Genomic DNA, 22,473 nt, shown 5'->3' on the forward strand with positions numbered 1-22,473 from the left:
TTCATGTGTGAAAATGATTCTTCATGCTCTCTCCAACCATTCATTCACAATTTGAGCCTGATGAATCTTGACAATGTCAGCCTGGAATTATGGTCATGATATGTTTTGCTACATGGTTGTTTAAGAAATGAAAAGCTACACACTCCAGCAATTAACATATAGCATGCTAGAAACATAATCACTACAATAATGATCCAGTCTTAGACTCTTAAGCATTTATTTAAATACAAACCAATTTTAACTCTTTTCACTAATAATAATAATACGTATTATTATTATTACCCAGTACTGAGCTACCAATAAATGATTCTCTTGATTTTGTGCTTAAATGACTGGGACATTTCTTTGTGAGATCCACCCTTTTAAACAACAGAATCGTAATTTACAATTGTAAAAACAATTAGGAAGTGTAACTGTTAGGTTAGTGTTGATTGGCTGTGCTGAGGGAGAATGTAACCAATCGATTTAGGACTTCTGTGTCGACTCGGGCACAGCTGTTGACTTAAGTCCCCACAATTACTGTTCATCAGGAAATCCATCGATCGGCAGGGTACACACATACCCAGACACACACTTCACAAAGACGCGCATTCGCACAGGCACACGCCGTCCCTAGTGTGTTCATTTGTTATATTTTGAGAAAACTTTCATAACTCTGTCGCCGGTTTGGACATGCCCGTGCAGATGGAGGGGGGAGAATAAAGGTGTTATCATGTAAGATAAAAATACAGCCCTCTTCAAGCGTGCGACCACAAGGGATGGTCGGAATTGAACAGCACCGGAGGTGTGAAATGGAGTTTGCTTCTGTTCTCACAGATCCGTGTGTCCATGAGTGTGTGACAGCGTATGAAAGTAAATAGGCAGGGGAGGAAGGGCTCCGGGGACTGTCGCCAATTGTCACTGTGATTTGTGGATGTATTAATTCCAGCGTCTGCGCGTTGCCCAGGGATCCTTGTAAGAAATCGCTGGTCTAAGAATAGGCAGGGATATCTGTCGTTAGCTGGAGAGTTTGCGAGCAAGGATGATCAGACCTTGCGTTTGAAGCTTGTGGGCAAAGGAAGCGGGCATGCTGTTGAGATGCTCTTGAAGCTACTTCCTGTCACTACTTATATGAGACTTAAATGGCCCCTCTCTCTCTCTTTCTCCGTCTTGCTTGAACTATCTGTCTCCTCCTCTCTCTGACCTCTGCCTCATTATTCAGTGGACTGTCGGCCTCATTTGTTGTCTCACAAGTAGATGCGTGTGCTGTCAGCTGCTGTCCTCTTGTCTTATTATGCCCTCAGGTGACTGATAGGCCTCCTTTTTCTCACTCACTTTTGATGGGCATGTCTAGTCGCTCTGTTCATGATGCTCATCTCCTCCTGCTGCACTTAGCCAGTTTCCTTATGAATGAATGATTTTGAAGGACATGATTACAGATTTTGCTTACTTTTTTATTCAGAAGTGTTCACTTTTATAAAACAAAAACTTATCTAAACATCCCTATAAAGGAGCATAACATTTTGTTAGATTTAGGTTTAACAGAAAACTATATTTATTAGCTATTTTTTAAGGATGTTTAGATATTTAGTTTTCACTGGAAAACAGGACAAAATACAGATTAAGAAAAAAAAATGTAATAGTAATAAAAAATATTAAAAGAAAATCTACTTAACGATTCCATTTCTGATTTTTTTTTTAACATTATTTTGTGTAAACTCCAAATAATCTGTTATAACAATATATATATTTTTTAATATATATATTAATTAAATATATATATTTATATATATTTATATATATTAATATTATAATAAAAAATGTATTTCGGTCTGCCTCAGTCGAAGCATGCAGATGTTCAAGATTCGTTAATTAAACTAAAATAAATTTAAATAAATTAAAGATGAATTATTGCCTAATCCTGATATGTATTATTAATATTTTATATATTAATATTTTTTATTTATTTATAATTTACTTAATTTTATGATTAATCGTTTCGTTTTTTTACTCCATAAAAGTTAGGTAGAATTGTGTAAAATTACTGTACAACATAAAATGACTGTTAAAACACCTTTAATGCAACATACTTCTCAAACTAGCAGGTTGGTGTTGTTTAGAGGACATCCACTTTGACCTGAACTGGTTATCTGACTTACATGGCTAACAGAAATACCCTCAAAGTGAACATAAATGATGCAAATATAAGCATTGTAAAAAATACCTTATAGTATTTGAAATCAGGGTGTATAGAGAGCACACTTATTTAATTGCTGTGCTATCAAATTTGGTTGTGAGAGTTGAGAAATTGATAATGATGATGTCTGTAATGAATATTATTTCTACATTAATTCAGTTAGTTCAGGCAAGAATTTAAAAAAAGTACATTTTATATTAGTATTCAATTAAAGCTTGAACTTATAAGTACATTTTACTTGGAATTCTTCAAGTAAATATCAACGTTATAAAATTAAGTACTCAATTTTCAAATAGTGGTGTTCCCATCATGCAGTGCCACTACAGCTTGAATAATAAGGTTGCGCTGTTTTCCAGTTGTATTTACACTGTTTTATCATTGCTTTTATTGTTGCTATATGTTGACTTATATTATACAATATTCAGATTGGTACATTATTCTGCTGGTTGAAAGTGGAACAAGAAGATCTACTGTTTTGTGTACTTAAATGTTTCTAATACACTTTAAAAGAATGACTTAATTCATTGCTACATTGTTTTAGTCAAATTTACAAACAAAGAGTGAGTAAAATATACTTGAACCAGAGTATTGCAAAGTAAACTTCAAATGAACAAATAGAAATAACTCAATGAACTCTAACTGACCAAGTTAAATTGACTTATTCTCATAACTTAGTTAAGTAGATTTTTACTTAATTCTATACATTCTATACATTTACTTCATACAGTGTTTTGTAAATTACACGTGTAGTATAGTCAACACTGTGACGACACTAATAAAAGCTAAGCATCAAATTTGCCCTCTGAAATTGATAGAAACCTTTTGGTTTGTTGTGTCACATGGACACTGTCTGTAGGAGCAACTCTCAGTTCTATGACTGGCCTGTGATTGCGCTGAGAAAGGTGTGTATTATGTAACAGCGGGAGCCCAGGGAGATGAGGGAGATTGGGGATGTGCTCACCTGTGAGTGCTCACATTCTGTTTGTGGGAGGAGAAAAATCCATGGAGCAGCTGCCTGAAAGAACAAAGTCACGACATTTCCCTGGAGTATTTCCCTTCTGTCACTCTTTTCCTCGGATTCTCTCTCTCAGACTTCCTCTATATTGTATCTACATTGTACAGTGTGTTTATAGAAACTAGTTCATTTGAGGCTCCTTAAGAATGAAATTAGAATATTTTTGATGATTCAGTGAGCATGCTGAACAATTAAATGTGTGTTCTTCCTAGTTTTACATATGAATAGATGTTAGTCCTTTATTATCCACATGTTGCAAAATGAGCTGCTGCTGGTACAAATATTAATGCATTTTTATCATTTAGAACCACTTTATTGTCTGCATATTCCAAGATGAGCTATTGGTACAAATATTAATGCATTTTCTATCATTTGGAGCCACATTAATTAACTCTTAAGAAAACGTTTGTAGTTAGCTTTAGGCACCCTCACATCCAAATTGAAAATGTGTAATCAATTTAGCGTTCCACTTGTCTCTTTCTCTCATGTTATTGTGTTGATCTTTCTGTTTTACCTCTGATTTTTTATTATTTATTGTCAGGTTTTGCATACATGGACTTGGAGCCAAAAGATCCTTTGTTTTATCAAGCCTTTATCGATGGTTTTGTGGCTTGTTGTGTAAAACTCTAATGTTATACTGTGCTGTGCAGTCCTTTACGCGTCCTGCTGAGTTTCATCCGTCACCACTGGTGCAAATGTTTCTTCGTCTGGCATTCCACGTGACTAGCCTGTCATGCTCCCCCCCTCTCCATCTCTGTGTCCAGCCTCACAATCGCAACACTCTTTGACAGCAAACAGGAAGGGATTCAACACTGATGTCTTAATACAGGCCATTAGCTTGAGGGTCTTGAGGGAACGTGGCTGAAGAAGGGATGCTTTCAAAAATAAAACACTTGATCAGCATTTAAACCATGATATCATGAACAGACAGTAGCTTTTACACTTTGAGAACAAAAGATTTACATGCATTAATGCAAATGCCAATTTTTCCATATCTAGCCATCCAGAATTTCACACATCTCTGTTCTGGATCTAACATCTACCATAAATGATATTTTAAAGGTTTTATATTATTACTGTACAGAAGCCACAACAAGTTATTAAAATATGAGCCGAAAAATATATATATAATTTTTTTAACACTAGACGAGTAATGTTAGATGATTTTTCCAATAAATATCATACCATTCCAATAAATAGCATTATCATTTTTACAGCTCCAAAAACGTATAATAATAACAATAATAATATATTTCCATGGGCCCCCTAGAACCCTTGTTTGAAAACCCCTGTGCAGAATGAAAATGAAAAATGAAACAGGCTATTTATATTCACAAGAGAATTGACAGACAGCTCCATCTTGTACAGCTCTCTTGTTACCTTGGTTTTTGTGGTTGGCAGTTGGTTAGTTGGAGGGTGGGAAAATGAGTGTCCTTTTAGACCTTTTCTTTTTTTATATGCAGGCTATATTTTATTCTAATGTTTTTTTCTTTCATTCATGGGTCTTCTGTGTGATTTATTCTATTATTATTTATGTTTACTTCATCCAGAGACACATCTGTTCCAGACACCCACACCTCTCAAGTCAAAAGTAATGTTTAACCACAAACATTGAGAGGTTTATTCCAATTGTTTCAAAACTATTCTTAGTGCTGTTCTGACAGTGATTGCCCTGAGTGAACAAGTTCACTATATGTGTTTTCTTTTTTGTCATTCACAAGTTTAACATGTCCTGAAGTGATTTAATGAGAGTGCTTTAAAGATGAAAGCTGTTTCAGACATCACATGTGCTCTACTGTGCTACACACTTTAAACAGCTTGATCTATAAAGCAGTAATTGGCCTGGACTGAGCTGAATCATAGCTGGAATACAGGATCTATCAGGACACATTGACTTTCTCTGCACAAATCTCACTTGTCGATGAGAGAATGGATAGTTCTTTTATCTCGATGGCTGTTCAGCGAGGCCTTGGACAAGTATCAAATCATCATGACCTGTTTAAAGTTTGAAGCTTGTTTCAGCATGTATAGATATATCTTAATGATATTCCATTAAACTTAATGGATAGAGTTGAGCCAACGCTTTGTGTTTAACTCTTGGCACATAACAAATTGGAGAAGTGGTGCTCATGTTGTGAATCTGCCCTCTTCACTAATTTATCGTCCTGTCTCCACTATATCTGTCTCAAAAAGAGCTCAAAGCTTCCTAGTGTATGAAAATACAACTTGTTAAGACCTGTACAGCCTGAAATGGTTCTGGCCTACGATGGTTGGGCTGGTCTGGTTTGATTATTAGGGATGCATGATACATCAGTACTGTATTGTTCAGTGGAGATTATAGTATAGGTTTATATGGGATATTTAATTCTGCATGTAGATTTGAATGTAGTCTTTAAAAATAATAATAATTTAATAACAGTTTAATGTGATCTTTAGAAAATCTCAGAATAATTATCCATTTTTCATATTGTATATTATGTTGTGCATTTTATTCAGCTACAGTGATATCTGGATGTCTTTGTCTATATAAGGGATTTCCTGAAACGTCATAAAATGTGTGACTTTATTAGTCTCACTTGTGGACTGTCTGCACGAGGGTATCTCCAGTATTAATTAAATAGCCATTACATGAGAGCGTATTTTATGCTCCATAATGCTCACATCACCTCATTTTGGGTACATTACATATTTAGCATTAATATATCAACCTAATTTTCTTATCGGACCAATAACATTTATCGGCCAATACCGATATGGCCGCCGATATATTGTGCATCCCTAATTTTTTATATCAGTGCATCCTTATTTTGGTGGGAACTCTATATAGTTAAACCAGCTAAACCATCTTAAAAGACCTACAAATCACCTTTTAAGCTGGTTTAAGCAGGACTTGCTTAAAATATGCTGTTGTTATGGAACTTGGCGAGTATTAACAACAGTGCAGCTGTTCTGTTCACTTTTGAGAGAAAAAGCCCCTCAGTCGAGCTTTCATGATTGCTTGCTCACAAAAAAATGGATACTTTTCATCCTGCTGTGAAGCGACGTTTACTTTCATTATCTCCTGATTGCACCCCGTCTAGCTCAGGGTAAGTGGAGTCATGTCGACTCTTTGGGCTGGGTAACGCTCGCCCCGCGGCCACCACTGAGGGTGTGGTTTCGCATACAAAAGGGCAACAAGGAAAATGGAGCATCGTCTCCGCATAATTAAAAATGTTCATGCCGGAAGCGTACCTTCAATTAAATCAGGCCTGGTTAATCTAGTGGCTAGTTCTTTAATTATTTTTATGATGGACGGTAAATGAAGATATTCGTAGCTCTGAGAAATGGGTGACACTGGAACCGCCAGGTGTAATTTATATACGGATGTCGCTTTCTCAACTATTTCTCAGCTGTGCATTCAAAATGATACAGGTGCCTTACCATAGAAGCATGTGTGTGTGTGTGTGTGTGTGTGTGTGTGTGTGTGTGTGTGTGTGTGTGTGTGTGTGTGTGTGTGTTATGTAAACATTTCAGGGTTGTCCATGAGTCTTTGTGTTATATTACAATACTACAGTGATATTAACTGTGATAAATACTAAATACTACTGTGATTAGATAAATAGAGTTCACGGTTATACTGATCATTTAGTATATTTACTGATCATTTCAGTCACAAAGGATATTGAGGTCTTGGGTTAATTACCTTTTAAAGTGCAAATATTACCTGTGATCCCCATGACACCTACAGTAACACTTACAAAGACTCGCAAAAACTTTGCTGCTCGGTGCACCACATGGCTCTTTCATAGAGTGCAAGGCATATACAGTACTCTTTGCTTTATTAATCATTATTAAATCTCATAGTGGGTAATTAGGTTCATTATTAGATTAAATGTCATGCATGAAAGGTGTAAAAGGTGTTTAGAATTCCTGTTTTTTATATTAGTCTGCTAAGTGCTTGTTGTCTTACTGAAAGTGTCGCTCAGAGCCGTGATGGAGAGCACAAGCTGTTACACTAATGAGGTGTCTGGAAGATAGTTATTACTTTAATGCTAGTTGACGCAGTTGATGAACAGCCTTCAAATGACACTATTATAAGAGACTGAAAGCTTTGAAAGGACCCTAGTGACATGATTAGAAACGTATAACCTAAATGTACAGTACATTAATGCTCAGTCTTGTCGGTAAACAAACTAAAGTATTACAGACAGATTTTTGCAATTTGCCTAAATTGCTGTTTCTCGCTTTGGTGTTTTGACATTGTTTTCATGGGGGCGAAAGTGTGGAGTGGATTGTCTTCTTTTTTTTTTTTTTCTCACTCATTATCAGTCCTGGTTCAAGGATATGTGCTCTCATTTGCATGTGGGCCCCCAAGGGCTGGAGTCTTTATGTGTATCAGGTGATTCATACTGCTTAGAGCAGGACTCTTTTGCCGAGGATTAGAATACAACCAATCAATTAGCCAAGAAAAAGAGAACAGTGAAACTACTAAACACCTTCAACTCGACTTCTCTGTCTTCCTGGGTCAGAGAAATGGGGAAATATACTTAACTCTTTCCCCGCTATTGTGGAATTTTCCGGCTTTCCGTGTTTTCACTGTTATACGGAAAAGGGGGCGCTATTATACATCTTCTTAAAGATTACTGAATCTCCTGATGAAAACACATGCGAAGAAGATGCAGAAACAAGCAATATTATACTACGAGCTATAGGTCTGTGCAAGCTTGTTGATGGACTCAATCTGATCCATCTATGTTCAACGATGATCATCGTTCTGAATCCGATCTTTGACAAAAACATGATTTTCTCAGCTTTTTGCTCAAACTTTTTATGAAACTTACCCACATTCAAATGTTAATAATAAAAGAATACATGAAGCTAGAATAAAACTTTTTGTTGTTGTTGTTGTTTAATTGCAGAGGGTCTGTTTTTTCTTTTGATATATTTCATATCAGATATTCATACAACAAAATATTCTGGGGGCCATGAAGTTTTGTGAAAATGGTCAAAAACGCTGGCGGTGGCTGGCAACTTTAAAAGAGTTAATTGTCATAAAAGTAAATGTCACAATGCACAAATTCTTAAAGGTGCAGTATGTAATATTGACAACTAGTGGTTGAAATGGGTACTGCAGTCCAAATTCAAAATATTGGAGAGAGCTGTTTCCTCCGCCCCCTCCACCTCAGACTTGATGCTAACGCGGGTTGCCAGATTGAAGACACGCAACAGTAACGACAATGGAAAACGACGAGCCTTACATTGTACGTTGATTAGCTAATGTATTGCAATGTTTTTATTACCAAAGCTTTTTAGGTCGGGTAGAATCTGCAATCTCTGACCAAGTTTGTTTCCTGGCTTCCATGGCTACAATACTCTGTGTTTTCTGCCAATTGGCAATTCAGGGTACCGAAATACTATTGAGTAGATTGGCAGTGATCACACAGACCAAAACAAAAACAGGCATTCCGATACGGACATTAAATAACTGGCATTAGCATTGTTTTTCAGGCACGTTTCCTAAATCCCTGCAAACATATTATGGTATTTTTATGTCAAAGAAATTGCATACAGCACCTTTAATTGACTTTCTTTGTGCAAAATGATATGCAAAAAACATCTATATTATTTCGTTTTTTGATCAAAACGATCCTTCAAGCTTCCAGTCCCTTAAAATTTAAAATTGCTAGTTAATCCTTAATTTGTCTTTATATCTTTGTGGAGATTTTATAATAATTATTTATTGCGACCATCAAGTTATTATGGTAATGAATGGCATCTGTATGTTAAGTTTGCCTGTGCACATTTGTACATATATTTGTTTGTGTCTGGCCTGTACCTTGTTTTATTATGGCACTTGTCATTTCTATGGGCCATTCTAAACAGTGTTACTGTATCAAAACAAAGCTCTTATCATGAAGAGCCTGTGCAATTATGGAAGTTCTGTTTCCTGAGGGCTTGGTGGAACATAACATCCTCCACATATATAAATATATATCAAATCATTCACAGTACAAAAGGATATTGCAGCCCCTGTCTGATGTTGCTAGCATCTGCATTTTTATTACCATTCATCGCAAAGTATTTTCTGCACATGTATTCTGGTTCTATATAGGGAAACCCTAATGATGTTTTATGACATGTCATATTCAATATTCTCACATTCTTACTTTATGCATTTTAAATCTGTTCTTATTTGAATGTAATCTGGAACAATAAGCTTCTAGTTGTTGGTTACATGTGAGCTTTATGATATATTATATCTAAAAATAAAACTAAGGCATGGCTTACTGTGCAATTGCTTTGAATTAAATGAATAAATAGAGATTTAGAACTTCGGTTTGATAAGTGACAGTGGTTTATTTACGTCTAGATGCTTTTGACCTTTTGTTAAAACATGCTAGAGCTGTTATATCTAAATAATAGTCCTGAATGTCTTAACGTTAGTTCACAATTTCACGCTTAGCGATTTTATTTGCGCAACAGCCTGATCAGCTTGCTGTTTTGCATTGTTCTTTCAGATCATTACAGTGGCATTTGGTCTTATCCTTAATTAGGCCGCTTCATTAAAAGCAGACTAATTGGTGTAAACTCCTGCCTAGTCCAGCTGCAAAGTTGTCATATGTTTGATCAGTAAAGGTCTGACCTAAGTTTGATTCTAATGAGGTGGGACATCATTGAAGGTCTTTTGCAGAGAAGAGTGTCATTCCCTTCTTAACTATAATGAACAGAAATGATTAGTACTGAATGCATTAAAGAGCAAATAACTTGGTGTCACCACTAATTTTTCGGCCCATGGTTTGTTGTTTATAGCTATTATCTTGCCAAAAAACATTAGACTAGCCAAAACATGTTACCCAATTGTTTAGTAGAACCCCCTTTTTTTCCAAATAGATTTAAAAGGAACTTTAAAAGGAATAGTTCACACATAATTGACAGTTCTTTCGTTATTCACTCATCCTGTCATTCAAACCCATGTGATTTTCTTTCTTGCATGGAACATTGATATTCTTTTTATTATTGTTTTGAAGCAGTGTTCCCTGGTGGTTTTAGCACTGCACAGGACCGAATCATATATGCATGAGTTATATGTTAGTATGCAGCTTTATTAAATCAACTTTTTTTTTCCCCTGTAGGAAAGGAGTCTAAATGCGTACCCATTCCTGGAGATATGCAAAGGAGATCTGATCCATTACATGTGTCCACTAGAGAATCCGACAGACTTCTGCGTGCCTGAACTTCTTGAGAAGAATACATCTGATGACGTGGAGGAAACAGTGGAGCATAAAGACGCTGATGTCACAGAGTCAGGGGCGGGTATGTTACTACACTCATCAACTTGAAAAAGAATGAAAAGAATTGAACTGTCCTGGCTCCAAAGCCAATTCCACTTAACAAATCCGGTTCCTTCATTACTCATCTGCTATTTTTAATAAGCATGAACAACATTCACATTTGTTGTGAAATGAGATGAAATTTATATTTCGAACAAAACAATAACAATAAATTCTAAAATGCACTGCCTGTTTGGCCACAAATCTAAATAAATTAAAAAAAGAATAAGATCTTACAAATTTTTTTAGTCCACATTTAACATGATTTCAAGATACAATAAGATCCTTCCAAAAAGAGTAAAAAAACCGCAATACTTGAAATTAATTTGCTGCATATCCAAAAAAGGATTACATGCTGAGTTGAGTAACTATTTTAGTTGTGTAACTATATTGATTATGAGTTCTTGCTTGAATGTGTTTATAAGGACTCATTCATCATGTGCATATCTTTTTTGCACTTGTAATAAAAAGAAGATTGCTAGAATCTCAGCGTATAATCCTTTTTTTTGGATACGCAGCGAATGAATTTCTAGTATTGAGTTTTTTAACTCTTTTTGGAAGGATCACAACTACCCAAATGCATAATTTGAGCAACTTGATTGATTATTAGTATTTTATATATTTAGTGTTGATGATGATTAATAACAACAATAAAACAAATCTACATCATCATCAAAATAATACAAAATTGAAATATTTCAAATATTAAATGTTTAAATATTTATTTAAATATTAGATTTAATACTAAAATAAATTAAGAGTACTAATTTATCTTATTATTGTTATTAATATTATTTTTATTATTATTATTATTATCGAGGCTCTGATGCATATACCTATATTACACACAAGTGTGAAAAAATGCAGACATTCCATTAATGGAAACAAGTGCCATGAATAAACTCTTGTCTCTTGATTCTTATCCCTTGTCCAGTAAAATCACATCTAGCAAAGAAAAATAGTACATTTAATAGTTAATTAATAGCAGTGTCTTTATGTAGTTACATGCATGGATACAGACATATGGGTCATGATGTTGCCATGTTACCCCTGCTTGGGATCCCACACCATTACCCTCATTTCAGATGTTATAAATCTCTCAGAACCTGCCAGCAACATTAAAACGACATGTGAGCGCTTGCATGAATGTGTTCATAAGGACTCATTCATCATGAGCATTTATTCCAGAGAAATTGCACAGTAGTCGCACCTTATCTGCCATATTATGTCTCTGCTGTGAGCTCTGTGAAACTGAGAAAAATGAAGGCGCGCAGCTCAGTCACAGCAGTAGTTGTCCACAGTTCAATCTGTGGTCAGTAAAACAAATGGCTGTGAAGATTGATGTTAAAGTCCAAGGGCTGTTTTCTGCTCTGCACAGCTAAACAGAGTCATTACTCCAGCGGGACAACAGCTAAGCTCAGTGTGTGTGTGTGTGTGTGTGTGTGTGTGTGTGTGTGTGTGTGTGTGTGTGTGCCTGCAGCTCTCTTAATTAAAGGCCGTTCAATCACAGCTGCTCAGCTGGATCTGACAAGTGCAGGTTGTGAATCAAACTCCTTCATTTGGGGGATTCAGGGCAGTTCAGAACATCTCTCTTTCACCCTTTGTCTTTCTTTCCATCCATTCCTTTTCTACCCTCTCTTTCATTTCTTAGCTGCTTTAACTTGAACCACTGAACCTTAGATTTACGCATTGAGAAATGCCTCCATCAGGGCTTGGATTTCAGTGCAGGTATATCAAGCCCATTGGACACTCATTGGAGTTCAATGTGAATGTGCAGTGACCTTTGTTTATACCACACACATAAGCAGTATATAAGCATGCAGCAATGTAACTGTAACAGGTTCAAATTGTAGGTTAAATTGCACACACACACACACACACACACACACACACACACACACACACACACACACACACACACACACACATATATTGATTATTGTAAATTAAATCTAATGTATATGGTTTTATTATACTCATTCTCACTCACACTCTCTTTTGCTGTACCTATAATTACGTAGTCCGTTCCGCTTTCAAAATCCCTTTTGTCTAAAAACATTTTACTGAACAAAAATCCTGAAGCTCCGGTAGCAATCCCACTGGACCCAATTTAGAAACTAATTCAGGCAAATGCGATTTAAGAGGCTTTCCGGGGAAAGATATGCTTCAGCTTTGTTGAGATTTCAAACCGTTTGGAGAGTCTGGAAGCAATTTTTACAACTGGAAGGTCTTTCTCACATATCAAATATTTGACCTGTTAGTGCCAAAACTGTTTCTCTTTTCTTCAGTGATATACAATGGTGGAATGAAATTTGAGAGGCCCTTCATATACATTGAATAAGTAATTAATAAAGATATGTTTTATTTTATATTTCTATGTGTGTGTAGTATATAAAATACTTTAAATACATACATAAAAACATGAAATCAAATATGTTTTCCATATTTAATCTCGTGTGTCTATCTCCTGTGGTCTGACACTCTGCGACTCAGGCAGGCCGAGATCTGTCTAGAACTGAACCCGATAATGACAATAAGGCGAGTTATTATGGACAGGAAAGTGATTAGGAAAAATGGATAGAGCTGGTGAATTAGGGACCCTCTGATCATCACATTGTACTCTCAAGCGACCATTCTCCGATGTGCCAATGAGGGTGTCATCCAAGCTGTGAACAGAGCTAATTCACGGTGTCACGGTGCTCAAGAGCACCAAGGGTACACTGTGCACAATTTGAAGGACAAGTACAGGCACATTCACCAGGGCCGGAAAGCCCAGTCTAATCTTAGCAGTGCCCTTTTGGGTTGTTAAAAGGTTTCTCACATACTCCAACTGAGAGGTTATAATTAGCTGTGGTGATTTGGACAAGAACAAGTCAGTTTTAAATGAACAGTTTGGGTAACAGTTCCCGATTAAGCATCATTTGGTTTTATACTTATATATTGCTTGTATATTAGGGCTTATATATGTCAGTAAATTAATTTATCTTGTTTAATGTGTTTATTTTGTCTTCATTTGCTATATCCAGATAAGTAAACCATCAGATTGAAGGATGATTGTCATAAAATGACGTAGTTCTGGCATGACGCTCTAGATGGCGCAGGCTGGTAGCGATTTAGTAGCGATCACATCATTATCTACATAGCTGATTGGTTGCTGTTACATCAGCTGCCAGTGAGCTGCGGCTCAACTTTCAAATACTGGTAGTGTTGCTGTTAGCAGTCTGCAGAAACCCTCCACCTTCCCCAGCACCACCTGTATAGATCTGCTACTGTTAATTCATTTATGCTACATGTGCAGCAGCAGCATGTCTGTGAGTGTATTGGCAGTACATTGTATTCATTACCATGCCAATCTCTCCGAGAGTTGTCATGACAGTACTGTATTTTTATTTATTTTTTTAATCCAGCCAAGAAACACTGTTTGCATATCATCTTGCTGTACAGCGGTGGCATGTTTTGACATTCCGTTCAGTCTGTATCACACAGAAACAATGACAGAATGGGACAGAGCTCGTGTTTTAAAGCTAAACTGACACTGGAATGAATATTTCACTGAAACTGGCGGCGTGTCACAGTTCTCTCTCCATCTCTGATGTAATAAGCCTGGTTTTCTTTCTTCCAGTGGAGAAAGTGTAACAGCTAACTTGGATCACGTGTGCCTTGATAACCAATCAGTTATGAAGCAGTGAAGCCTCTCCTCCATTTATAGATTTAATTTATATTTTAATTAAAATGATACAGTATACATATATATATATATATATATATATAATTTATTTTTATTTTTATTTTTTATAATCCTAGATAAAATATTCCATGTTCCAACATACAGTATAGATTCATATTGTGGTAATGGTGTGCATAGCGGAGTAGGCTCTTGCTTTGACCAAGAGTTTATTACTGTTATAAAAAGACCATTCATGCAGCTTAGGGAGGAGACGTTTCTGTGGTGGGCAAATATAAGGTGTGTTGTGGCACCTAATGAGGTTTGAAAAGGTCTTCCCCTCATTGCTCCTCTTTTCTGCCCGTGTGAATCTCCACAATTAGCAGAGAGCTGGTGCTTAATTGAGATGCCATATCTAATATGTTGAGATGGAGATGATAGAGGGATCATTTCTATCCATCTAAAATAATGCTGGCAGGGAGGGACGAGAGGTTAAATTCACATGCTGTATTAAAAGAAATTAGGCAGAATGGGAAGTTTTTATTCAAATAGCTGGTATAAGACTCTCAGTGTGGATTCTCTTTCATCCATCTCCATCCTCATTGTTATTCAGTCACTTTATTTGTTCAGTTTAAGCATTTAGTTTCAGCAAGGGATTCCAGTCATGACCCTCTTAAATTGCACCTTACAAAGAGATCACGACCTCTTGCCCAAACTATTTTTTTTTCAGACTCAATGCCATTTAATTATTCTTCTGTCCATTTTTTCAAGTTACCCTTCTTCCCGTTTTCAACAAAAAGCCCCTTACTCGATTTACAAAAAGATCTCGATCTGTGATTAGGCTTATGTTAAATTATATGCAAATAATCAATCTATTGACTTGTAAAGCTGCTTTGTAATGCCTTTTCAATGCTTTACTTGTCTGCCACAATAATGTAGTGTATTTGAATTATCTTAATTATCTTAATTGCGGGTAAGCAATTAACTATTGATTAATCCAATAAATTAGCATTTTGTGTAATTAATTAGATTTTTTTAATCTAATCAATATACAGCCATAGTAAAAAGTCTTTGCTGTGTTTAGCATGTTTGTATAGTAACCACTAGATTCATAAAGCTGCATTTCCTCTTTAAGGAATTCCTTTTTTTAGCCAAGAGAATCGCAGCTGTTTACCGACTTCTAACCTTTAATTCTGAGTTAAATATTTGAAATCTCTTTGGAGGTATTATTTTTTTATTTGGCACAAACACAGCCTTTGGGGATTGTTTTAGCTCATATTTAGCGTTTTGGCAATTATAACTCTCACCTGGTGTGTGTCACGATAGCAGCACAGCTTCTTGCAATTATACTGCTGTTAGTAAATGACTGCAACCCTCTAATGCTGAAATGCCATTAAAGGATCCCCAAAGGCTATCAGTGATAACAGCAGGACTTTAAACTACCATTTTTTTTCAAGTTCTTCAACTTAGCTTATTTTTAATGATAATGTACAGTATATTCACTCAGAATAGTTCCTAATGGTAAAGTCCCCCTGTAGTCAATAAATATTTGCATCCCTTAAAGCTCATCTTTGATCACCAAAATGACATATTTAAACGTTTTTTTCATGCCTTAATATAGCTTCAATGTAACTCTACACCCTTGCTCCCTTTAGTATATGGGAGCCATGAATATGCAAATTAGCCCCGGCTCCACTCACACATACCAGCTCAGAGATCCACTCGCTCAATTTTACTGTAGTAAATGCTTCACAATGACAAGTGGAAATACTGGTTAAATTCTGCCATATATGTTTGAACCAGAAAATGATTCAGAAGAAGTGGAAGAGTGAATTATACAGGGACGATGTATCAGAATAGTAATGCGTTTTATGTATCGCTTTCTACAACATCGGACATACAACGGTAATTAATATGATTAGCCTTTGGCTTGACTACATTATAAAACAGCTAATAATGTGTTGCTAATGTTACACAAACCATATTCGCGTTCGCCATCTCAGTCTGCCTTCAAAAAATCAGTATCCTTAGAAACGCTTTGAACATCATAGAACGTCAGTGGAGAAAGGCATATATTTCATCATAACATCTTAATATACATAATTCACCTGCTATATTGCTAAATGTACCCGATTTTTGTCATATCAACAGCAAAATATACCGGGATAACCTGGCTTCTCTTGAGACTCCCCTGCTTCAGAGGATAGTTAATGATATGCTGATTTGTTGACGTGATTGGTTACAAGGTAGTTTGTGACTCTTAAGTGTCGCCGGCCCACCGGTGGGCCCACAGCCATTACATATTTAAAACAGTTAATGATTAACTGTTAATGTTAATTGATTAAACTGTTAAATATACTTTATGTTCCAGGTGAGCTGGAGCAGAAGTCAAGCTCAGTGTTCCAGGAAGTGGTTGAAGAGAGCAGGGATGTGGTGGAGGCCTCTGCCCCATTGCTGGAGAGCTCTCAGCCTGGCCTGGGTGAGGAAGAGGATCCCAGCGAGGATGGGGACCAAGGGGCCAAGGGGTCCAGCGAGTCTGTAGGCAGTGGCTCTTCCTTTGAAGAGCTGGACATGGAAATGGAAGAGGAGAAGAAAAACGAAGCAGAGGAGGAAGACCATAATGGACAGCAGAAGCCTGTGATGGTGGGAGAAACAATCGGGAACAGGGAGGAGTGAGGGATAAAGCGGATTAGATGGAATGTGGGTGAATGATGAGCGCATATGTGAGTGTGGGTGCATGTGTGAGAGGAAGAAAGTTTGTCAGTGTCTTTGAAATCATCAAAGGCTATTTTTTTTTCTTTTCTTCATAAGTCTTTGAAATTAACATCCTTAAATATCCGAAAAGTTCCTTCTTTGTTATCAGCAAACAAGCAGTTATCCCTTTCAGAACCTTTTATTAATGACTTAATGAAATGCACATTATTCTTTGGCTTTGTATTTATTTCTATGAAAACAAATTGTATATGTTGCTTCCTCTATTGTCTTCCCACGGTAATCATGAACTACATTCAGGCAGCAAGTAAATGAGGCACATTCTGAAAATGAGGTGACATTGTTAACGCAACTAAATGAAGCTTAATCAGACATTTTATTTCATTAACATGTTCTACAGATGATGTATTCAGTAGCGTTTGCTTCAAAACATGAATAATTCATTCCAAATGTTGTCTGTTGCTGTAGGAAAAAACTGAAAAAGAGTGAGAATAATAAAGTGCATGTTTTTATTAGTGATTGGAGTGTGTTTAATTTGACTGGTATGCATGTAATTGATCTGTTGATCTACAGTATATCATTTTTTCCCCCTTTCATTTTCACATACCAATTAATATAGCAAGTATAATCCACTTTAGACTTTCTAACTATAAAAGTAACTTTGCAACTACATCAAAGTCCCTTGCAGGCAAGTCATTTCACTCGGCGGCCATCTTTGAAACACCTCTCGGGTGTAATGTGGTGAATTTTTATAATTTTGTGCTAAAGGGCACAGCATTATTCAATTTGACTTTTTTAACTATCTGATCGGAAAGCGACATTCCAGGGACCCTCCCTGACTAAATTGACTTTGCCTTGTTGCTGTGTGGTTCCTTATTTACTGTTGGAATTGTGCGCGAGGAACCCTGAAATTTCACGTCATGGACACCACACTGGAGTCTCGTCATGGACACCACACTGGAGTCTCGTCATGGACACCACACTAGAGTCTCGTCATGGACACCACACTAGAGTCTCGTCGCGTCATGGACACCACACTAGAGTCTCGTCGCGTCATGGACACCACACTAGAGTATTGTCAGTTCATGGACGCCACACTAGAGTCTCGTCGCGTCATGGACGCCACACTAGAGTCTCGTCGCGTCATGGAGACCACACTAGAGTCTCGGACACCACACTAGAGTCGCGTCGCGTCATGGACACGCAACTAGAGTCTCGGACACCACACTAGAGTCGCGTCATGGACACCACACTAGAGTCTTATCATTTCATGCACACCACACTACGTCATGGACACCACACTAGAGTATTGTCACGTCATGGACACCACACTAGAGTCTCATTACATTATGGACACCACACTAGAGTCTCATTACGTCATGGACACCACACTAGAGTATTGTCACGTCATGGACACCACACTAGAGTCTCATTACATCATGGACACCACACTAGAGTCTCGTTACGTCATGGGCACCACACTAGAGTCTCGTCACATCATGGGCACCACACTAGAGTCTCGTCACATCATGGACACCACACTAGAGTCTCGTCACGTCATGGACACCACACTAGAGTCTCGTCACGTCATGGACACCACACTAGAGTCTCGTCACGTTATGGACACCACACTAGAGTATTGTCACGTCATGGACACCACACTAGAGTCTCGTCACGATATGGACACCACACTAGAGTATTGTCACGTCATGGACACCACACTAGAGTCTCGTCACGTCATGGACACCACACTAGAGTAGTGTCACGTCATGGACACCACACTAGAGTCTCGTCACGTCATGGACACCACACTAGAGTCTCGTCACGTCATGGACACCACACTAGAGTCTCGTCACGTCATGGACACCACACTAGAGTCTCGTCACGTTATGGACACCACACTAGAGTATTGTCACGTCATGGACACCACACTAGAGTATTGTCACGTCATGGACACCACACTAGAGTATTGTCACGTTATGGACACCACACTAGAGTATTGTCACGTCATGGACACCACACTAGAGTATTGTCACGTCATGGACACCACACTAGAGTCTTATCATTTCATGAACACCACACTACGTCACGGACACCACACTAGAGTAGTGTCACGTCATGGACACCACACTAGAGTCTCGTCACGTCATGGACACCACACTAGAGTCTCGTCACGTCATGGACACCACACTAGAGTCTCGTCACGTCATGGACACCACACTAGAGTATTGTCACTTCATGGACCACACTAGAGTCTCGTCACGTCATGGACACCACACTAGAGTATTGTCACTTCATGGACCACACTAGAGTCTCGTCACGCCAGAGTCCCCTCACATCATGGTCGCTCAGGTCACCCCTGGAGATTTTTTTTTTTTGTCCAGCAGATGCAGAGCTTGGGTCATGACGGATCTCAGGGCGGATGAGACTAACCGCCAGTGTTATGGATCCACAACTAAGGTCTGTGCAAGCGGTGAGCAGGTCAAGTCTGGTGGTCCCAAGTCCAAATCCGGTGGTCCCGGAAGTCATCCCATTATCCGCAGTGCTTCCGGTAGTGGCCACCGTCATCATGTGTGTGTGGGCCACATACACTTCCTCCGAGACGGCGACTACTACAGCTCCTCCAGAGACTGTGACGTCCACCTGTGAACTCTCTTCCTTTCACGTCACGGCCACGAAGGCTCTTTATGCCCCATGAGACGGCCACAAAATGCTGCTTAGGAACTGGCTGTGTCCCATGTCTCGGCCAGAAGGACTGCCTAGGTTTCTGATCCACCAGCGCTTCTCTGGTGGTTTCCATCTCCACTGCCCGTGAACGACCAACTGATCCTCCATGATGTAGTCCTTCGCTCCATGGTCCTTTGCTCCACGGTCCAGGTCTACCTGATCATCCATAGTCTCGTCCTCTGATCCATGGTCCAGATTCGCCTTTGCTTCACGGTTCCCAGTCCGCCACCATGACGTGTTTTGGTTATGTTAATGCCTTCCTGTCTTTTATTTTGATATTTGTCACAGCCCTGTACCCCTCATGTGATACCTGTCATGTGCCTTGTCTAGCTTTGTTAAATGTAACCCACTGTTGGTGAGTCTTTGTTTTAATGGTTTATGGTCAGGTTTATGTGAAGTCAAGTCACTGTCTGGTTCTTATTATTTTCATCTGTTCACACTTATTTAAATAAACTGCACATGGGTTCAACTCTGCTCGCCTTCAGTGGATAACATGTTACATCACCAATGAAATCTGATAACTACTGTCATACATTTTGTTTCTGACAAAAAAAGAAAAGAAAAAAGAATTGACCAGCCATGTCAACTATCTCTCAGAGTATTAGTTGACTGTCTGCTTGTCTGCTTATCTGCTAACACTCTATTTTGATGGTCCCCCAACAGACATTCTACTGACTATAAGTAACTTTGCAAGTACATGTCAACTTATTATACTAACCCTGACCCTAAACTAACCGTCCACTTATACTCTGAGAGATAGTTGTCATGTAGTTGCAAATTAATGAGGATTAGTTGACAGATAGTTAGTATACGGTAATCTAAAGTGGATTTTTTATTTATTTTTCTAACAACTATTGCAACCTTTTTAGTAAAGAAAAAGGAAAAAGAAAAAAAAAGATATGAAATATACACACTACCATTCAAAAGTTTGGGGTCGATAAGGTTTTTTTTCTGTTCTGCTCATCCTGTTCAAAAGTTTTCACCCCCCACCTCTTAATGCATTGCACCGTGTTTCTTTCTGGAGCATCAGTGAATGTTTGATAGTTTATCAACCTTTTTTCACTAGTTGTGATTGAGTCCCTCAATTGTCCTCAGTGTGAAAAGATTGATCTTAAAATCATGCAGTCGCTGCTGGAAAGGGTTCAAATGTGCAAAAGATGCTGGAAAACTGAAGAATTTGCAGGACCTGAAGAACATTGGGCAGTTTAACTGCTCAGAACAAACAAGGGACTCAAGAACAAAAAACAGTCGTAGATCATCCAGGTAACGACCCAGTATTAAGAATCAAGGGTATGTAAACTTTTTTATAAATTCCGCTCTTTTATTTTGTCTTGTGGACTACATACAAACATATTTTATGTAAAATATCTTATTCAGGACAGTACTTAATAAAAAATAACATACATTTGGTATGATCCCTCTTTATTTTGTTAAAATAATTAACATTTTGCAGTTTGCAAGGTTTATGTAAACTTTCGAGCATGACTATTTTATTCAATATTCTTTGATGAATAGAAAGTTCAAAAGAACTGCATTTATTTAAAAAAGAAATCTTTTATAACACTATAAATGTCTTTACTGTCACATAAAAAATAAAAAAAAGTGTCCTTGCTGAATCAATTTCTTAAAAAAAAAAAAGTAGTGTTAAAACTGCTATAGTGTTCCTCATGCTGAAGAGAATACTGTCTTATTAACTATTTTAAGCCTCAGGAATCCCTTCTGTCTAAGTATTCTCTTTTGTCATACATCAAATTCCTTTGAACTTCTGATTGGATGAGATGTGAGGGATTTGCCATCGACAATACAGATCAATACAAGTGATGCATCCAAAAGCTCCGGCAAGTTCTCCATTTCCCGAACACTTTGTGGATTTCTGTGACCTTAGTGAAGCACAGAAAAGGAGGAACATTTGAGTTATGATCTTTTTGAACTATTTTCATTGGTGGACCAACAAGAAACAATAGGTGGCCATATTGTGTCATAAACCGAAACACACTTGCAATATGTGTTACTGTACTGAATAATAACCCAGCTGTGATTACCTGAGGCTGAATCACATTTGTGCTTATAGGATTACAATAGCACTGTTACTGGTGTGATATTGCTAAATGAGATTTTGGCTAGTTTTTAAATTCAAAAGTTCACTGAGTCCCTGTCTGTTTTCCATGGAATATTATGTCAGGTAAATTGACAGTTTCAGTCACTGTTCACTCTCATTGTATGAACAAAGATGTAAGTAAATGGTGACTGAGGCTGTCAGTCATTTCTGCCTGACATCTCCTTTTGAGTTCCACACAAGAAAGTAATGTATAGTGGTCGGAATGACATGATGGTGAGTAAATCATCACGACTGAATTTAGATTTTTAGGTGAACTATCTTTTTACAAGCGAAAAAGCTCTTAAAATGCTCTGACTTTTCTCTCTGAGGGGATGCACGCAGCATGTTCTTTTGTTTGTCAATTTATTATTTACTAACTCTGTCACTAACACTTACAATGCAGTGTTTTAGGATTCTCCGAGGAATATGCCATCTGTAAGTCATTTTTTAAATATAATTTTCTGGACGTTGCTGGCGGTCAACAACCAACTGATTTTACAAGCATGCTCTCTCACGTTATAAACATTTGGCAAGGATGGGATGTGACTGGCTCGATTGGTAAGAGGTGGACACGCAATGTTCGGTTTGAGAGCATCCTCACGGGAGCTCGTGCCCTCGCGCGCCCACTCGTGTCATGTTGAAACTTGTCCATCGACCTGAAACGGGACATTGATCCCATGATGTGTGATTCTGGCAAGCCAACCTTAATATATCGCCGTCACAGACTGGTGCTTGGCCAATTAAACACAATCGACACCAGCTGACGTGTTT

General features: G+C 37.7%; 1 protein-coding gene across 1 annotated transcript in view; it reads left to right on the forward strand.

Annotated features, from left to right (window-relative positions):
* tex264a (testis expressed 264, ER-phagy receptor a) overlaps nucleotides 1–17,396 on the forward strand; it is a 60,875-nt gene extending 43,479 nt beyond the window's left edge. Inside the window, exons 3-4 of the mRNA XM_082137365.1 lie at nucleotides 10,304–10,484; nucleotides 16,537–17,396. Coding sequence (XP_081993491.1) covers nucleotides 10,304–10,484; nucleotides 16,537–16,841 — 486 coding nt within the window. The 3' untranslated portion in view covers nucleotides 16,842–17,396. The remainder of the gene's footprint in view (nucleotides 1–10,303; nucleotides 10,485–16,536) is intronic.
* Nucleotides 17,397–22,473: the final 5,077 nt, after the last annotated feature.

This window comes from Leuciscus leuciscus, assembly GCF_965113295.1.
Source record: "Leuciscus leuciscus genome assembly, chromosome: 14".
In the NCBI taxonomy this organism is placed as follows: Eukaryota; Metazoa; Chordata; class Actinopteri; order Cypriniformes; family Leuciscidae; genus Leuciscus; species Leuciscus leuciscus.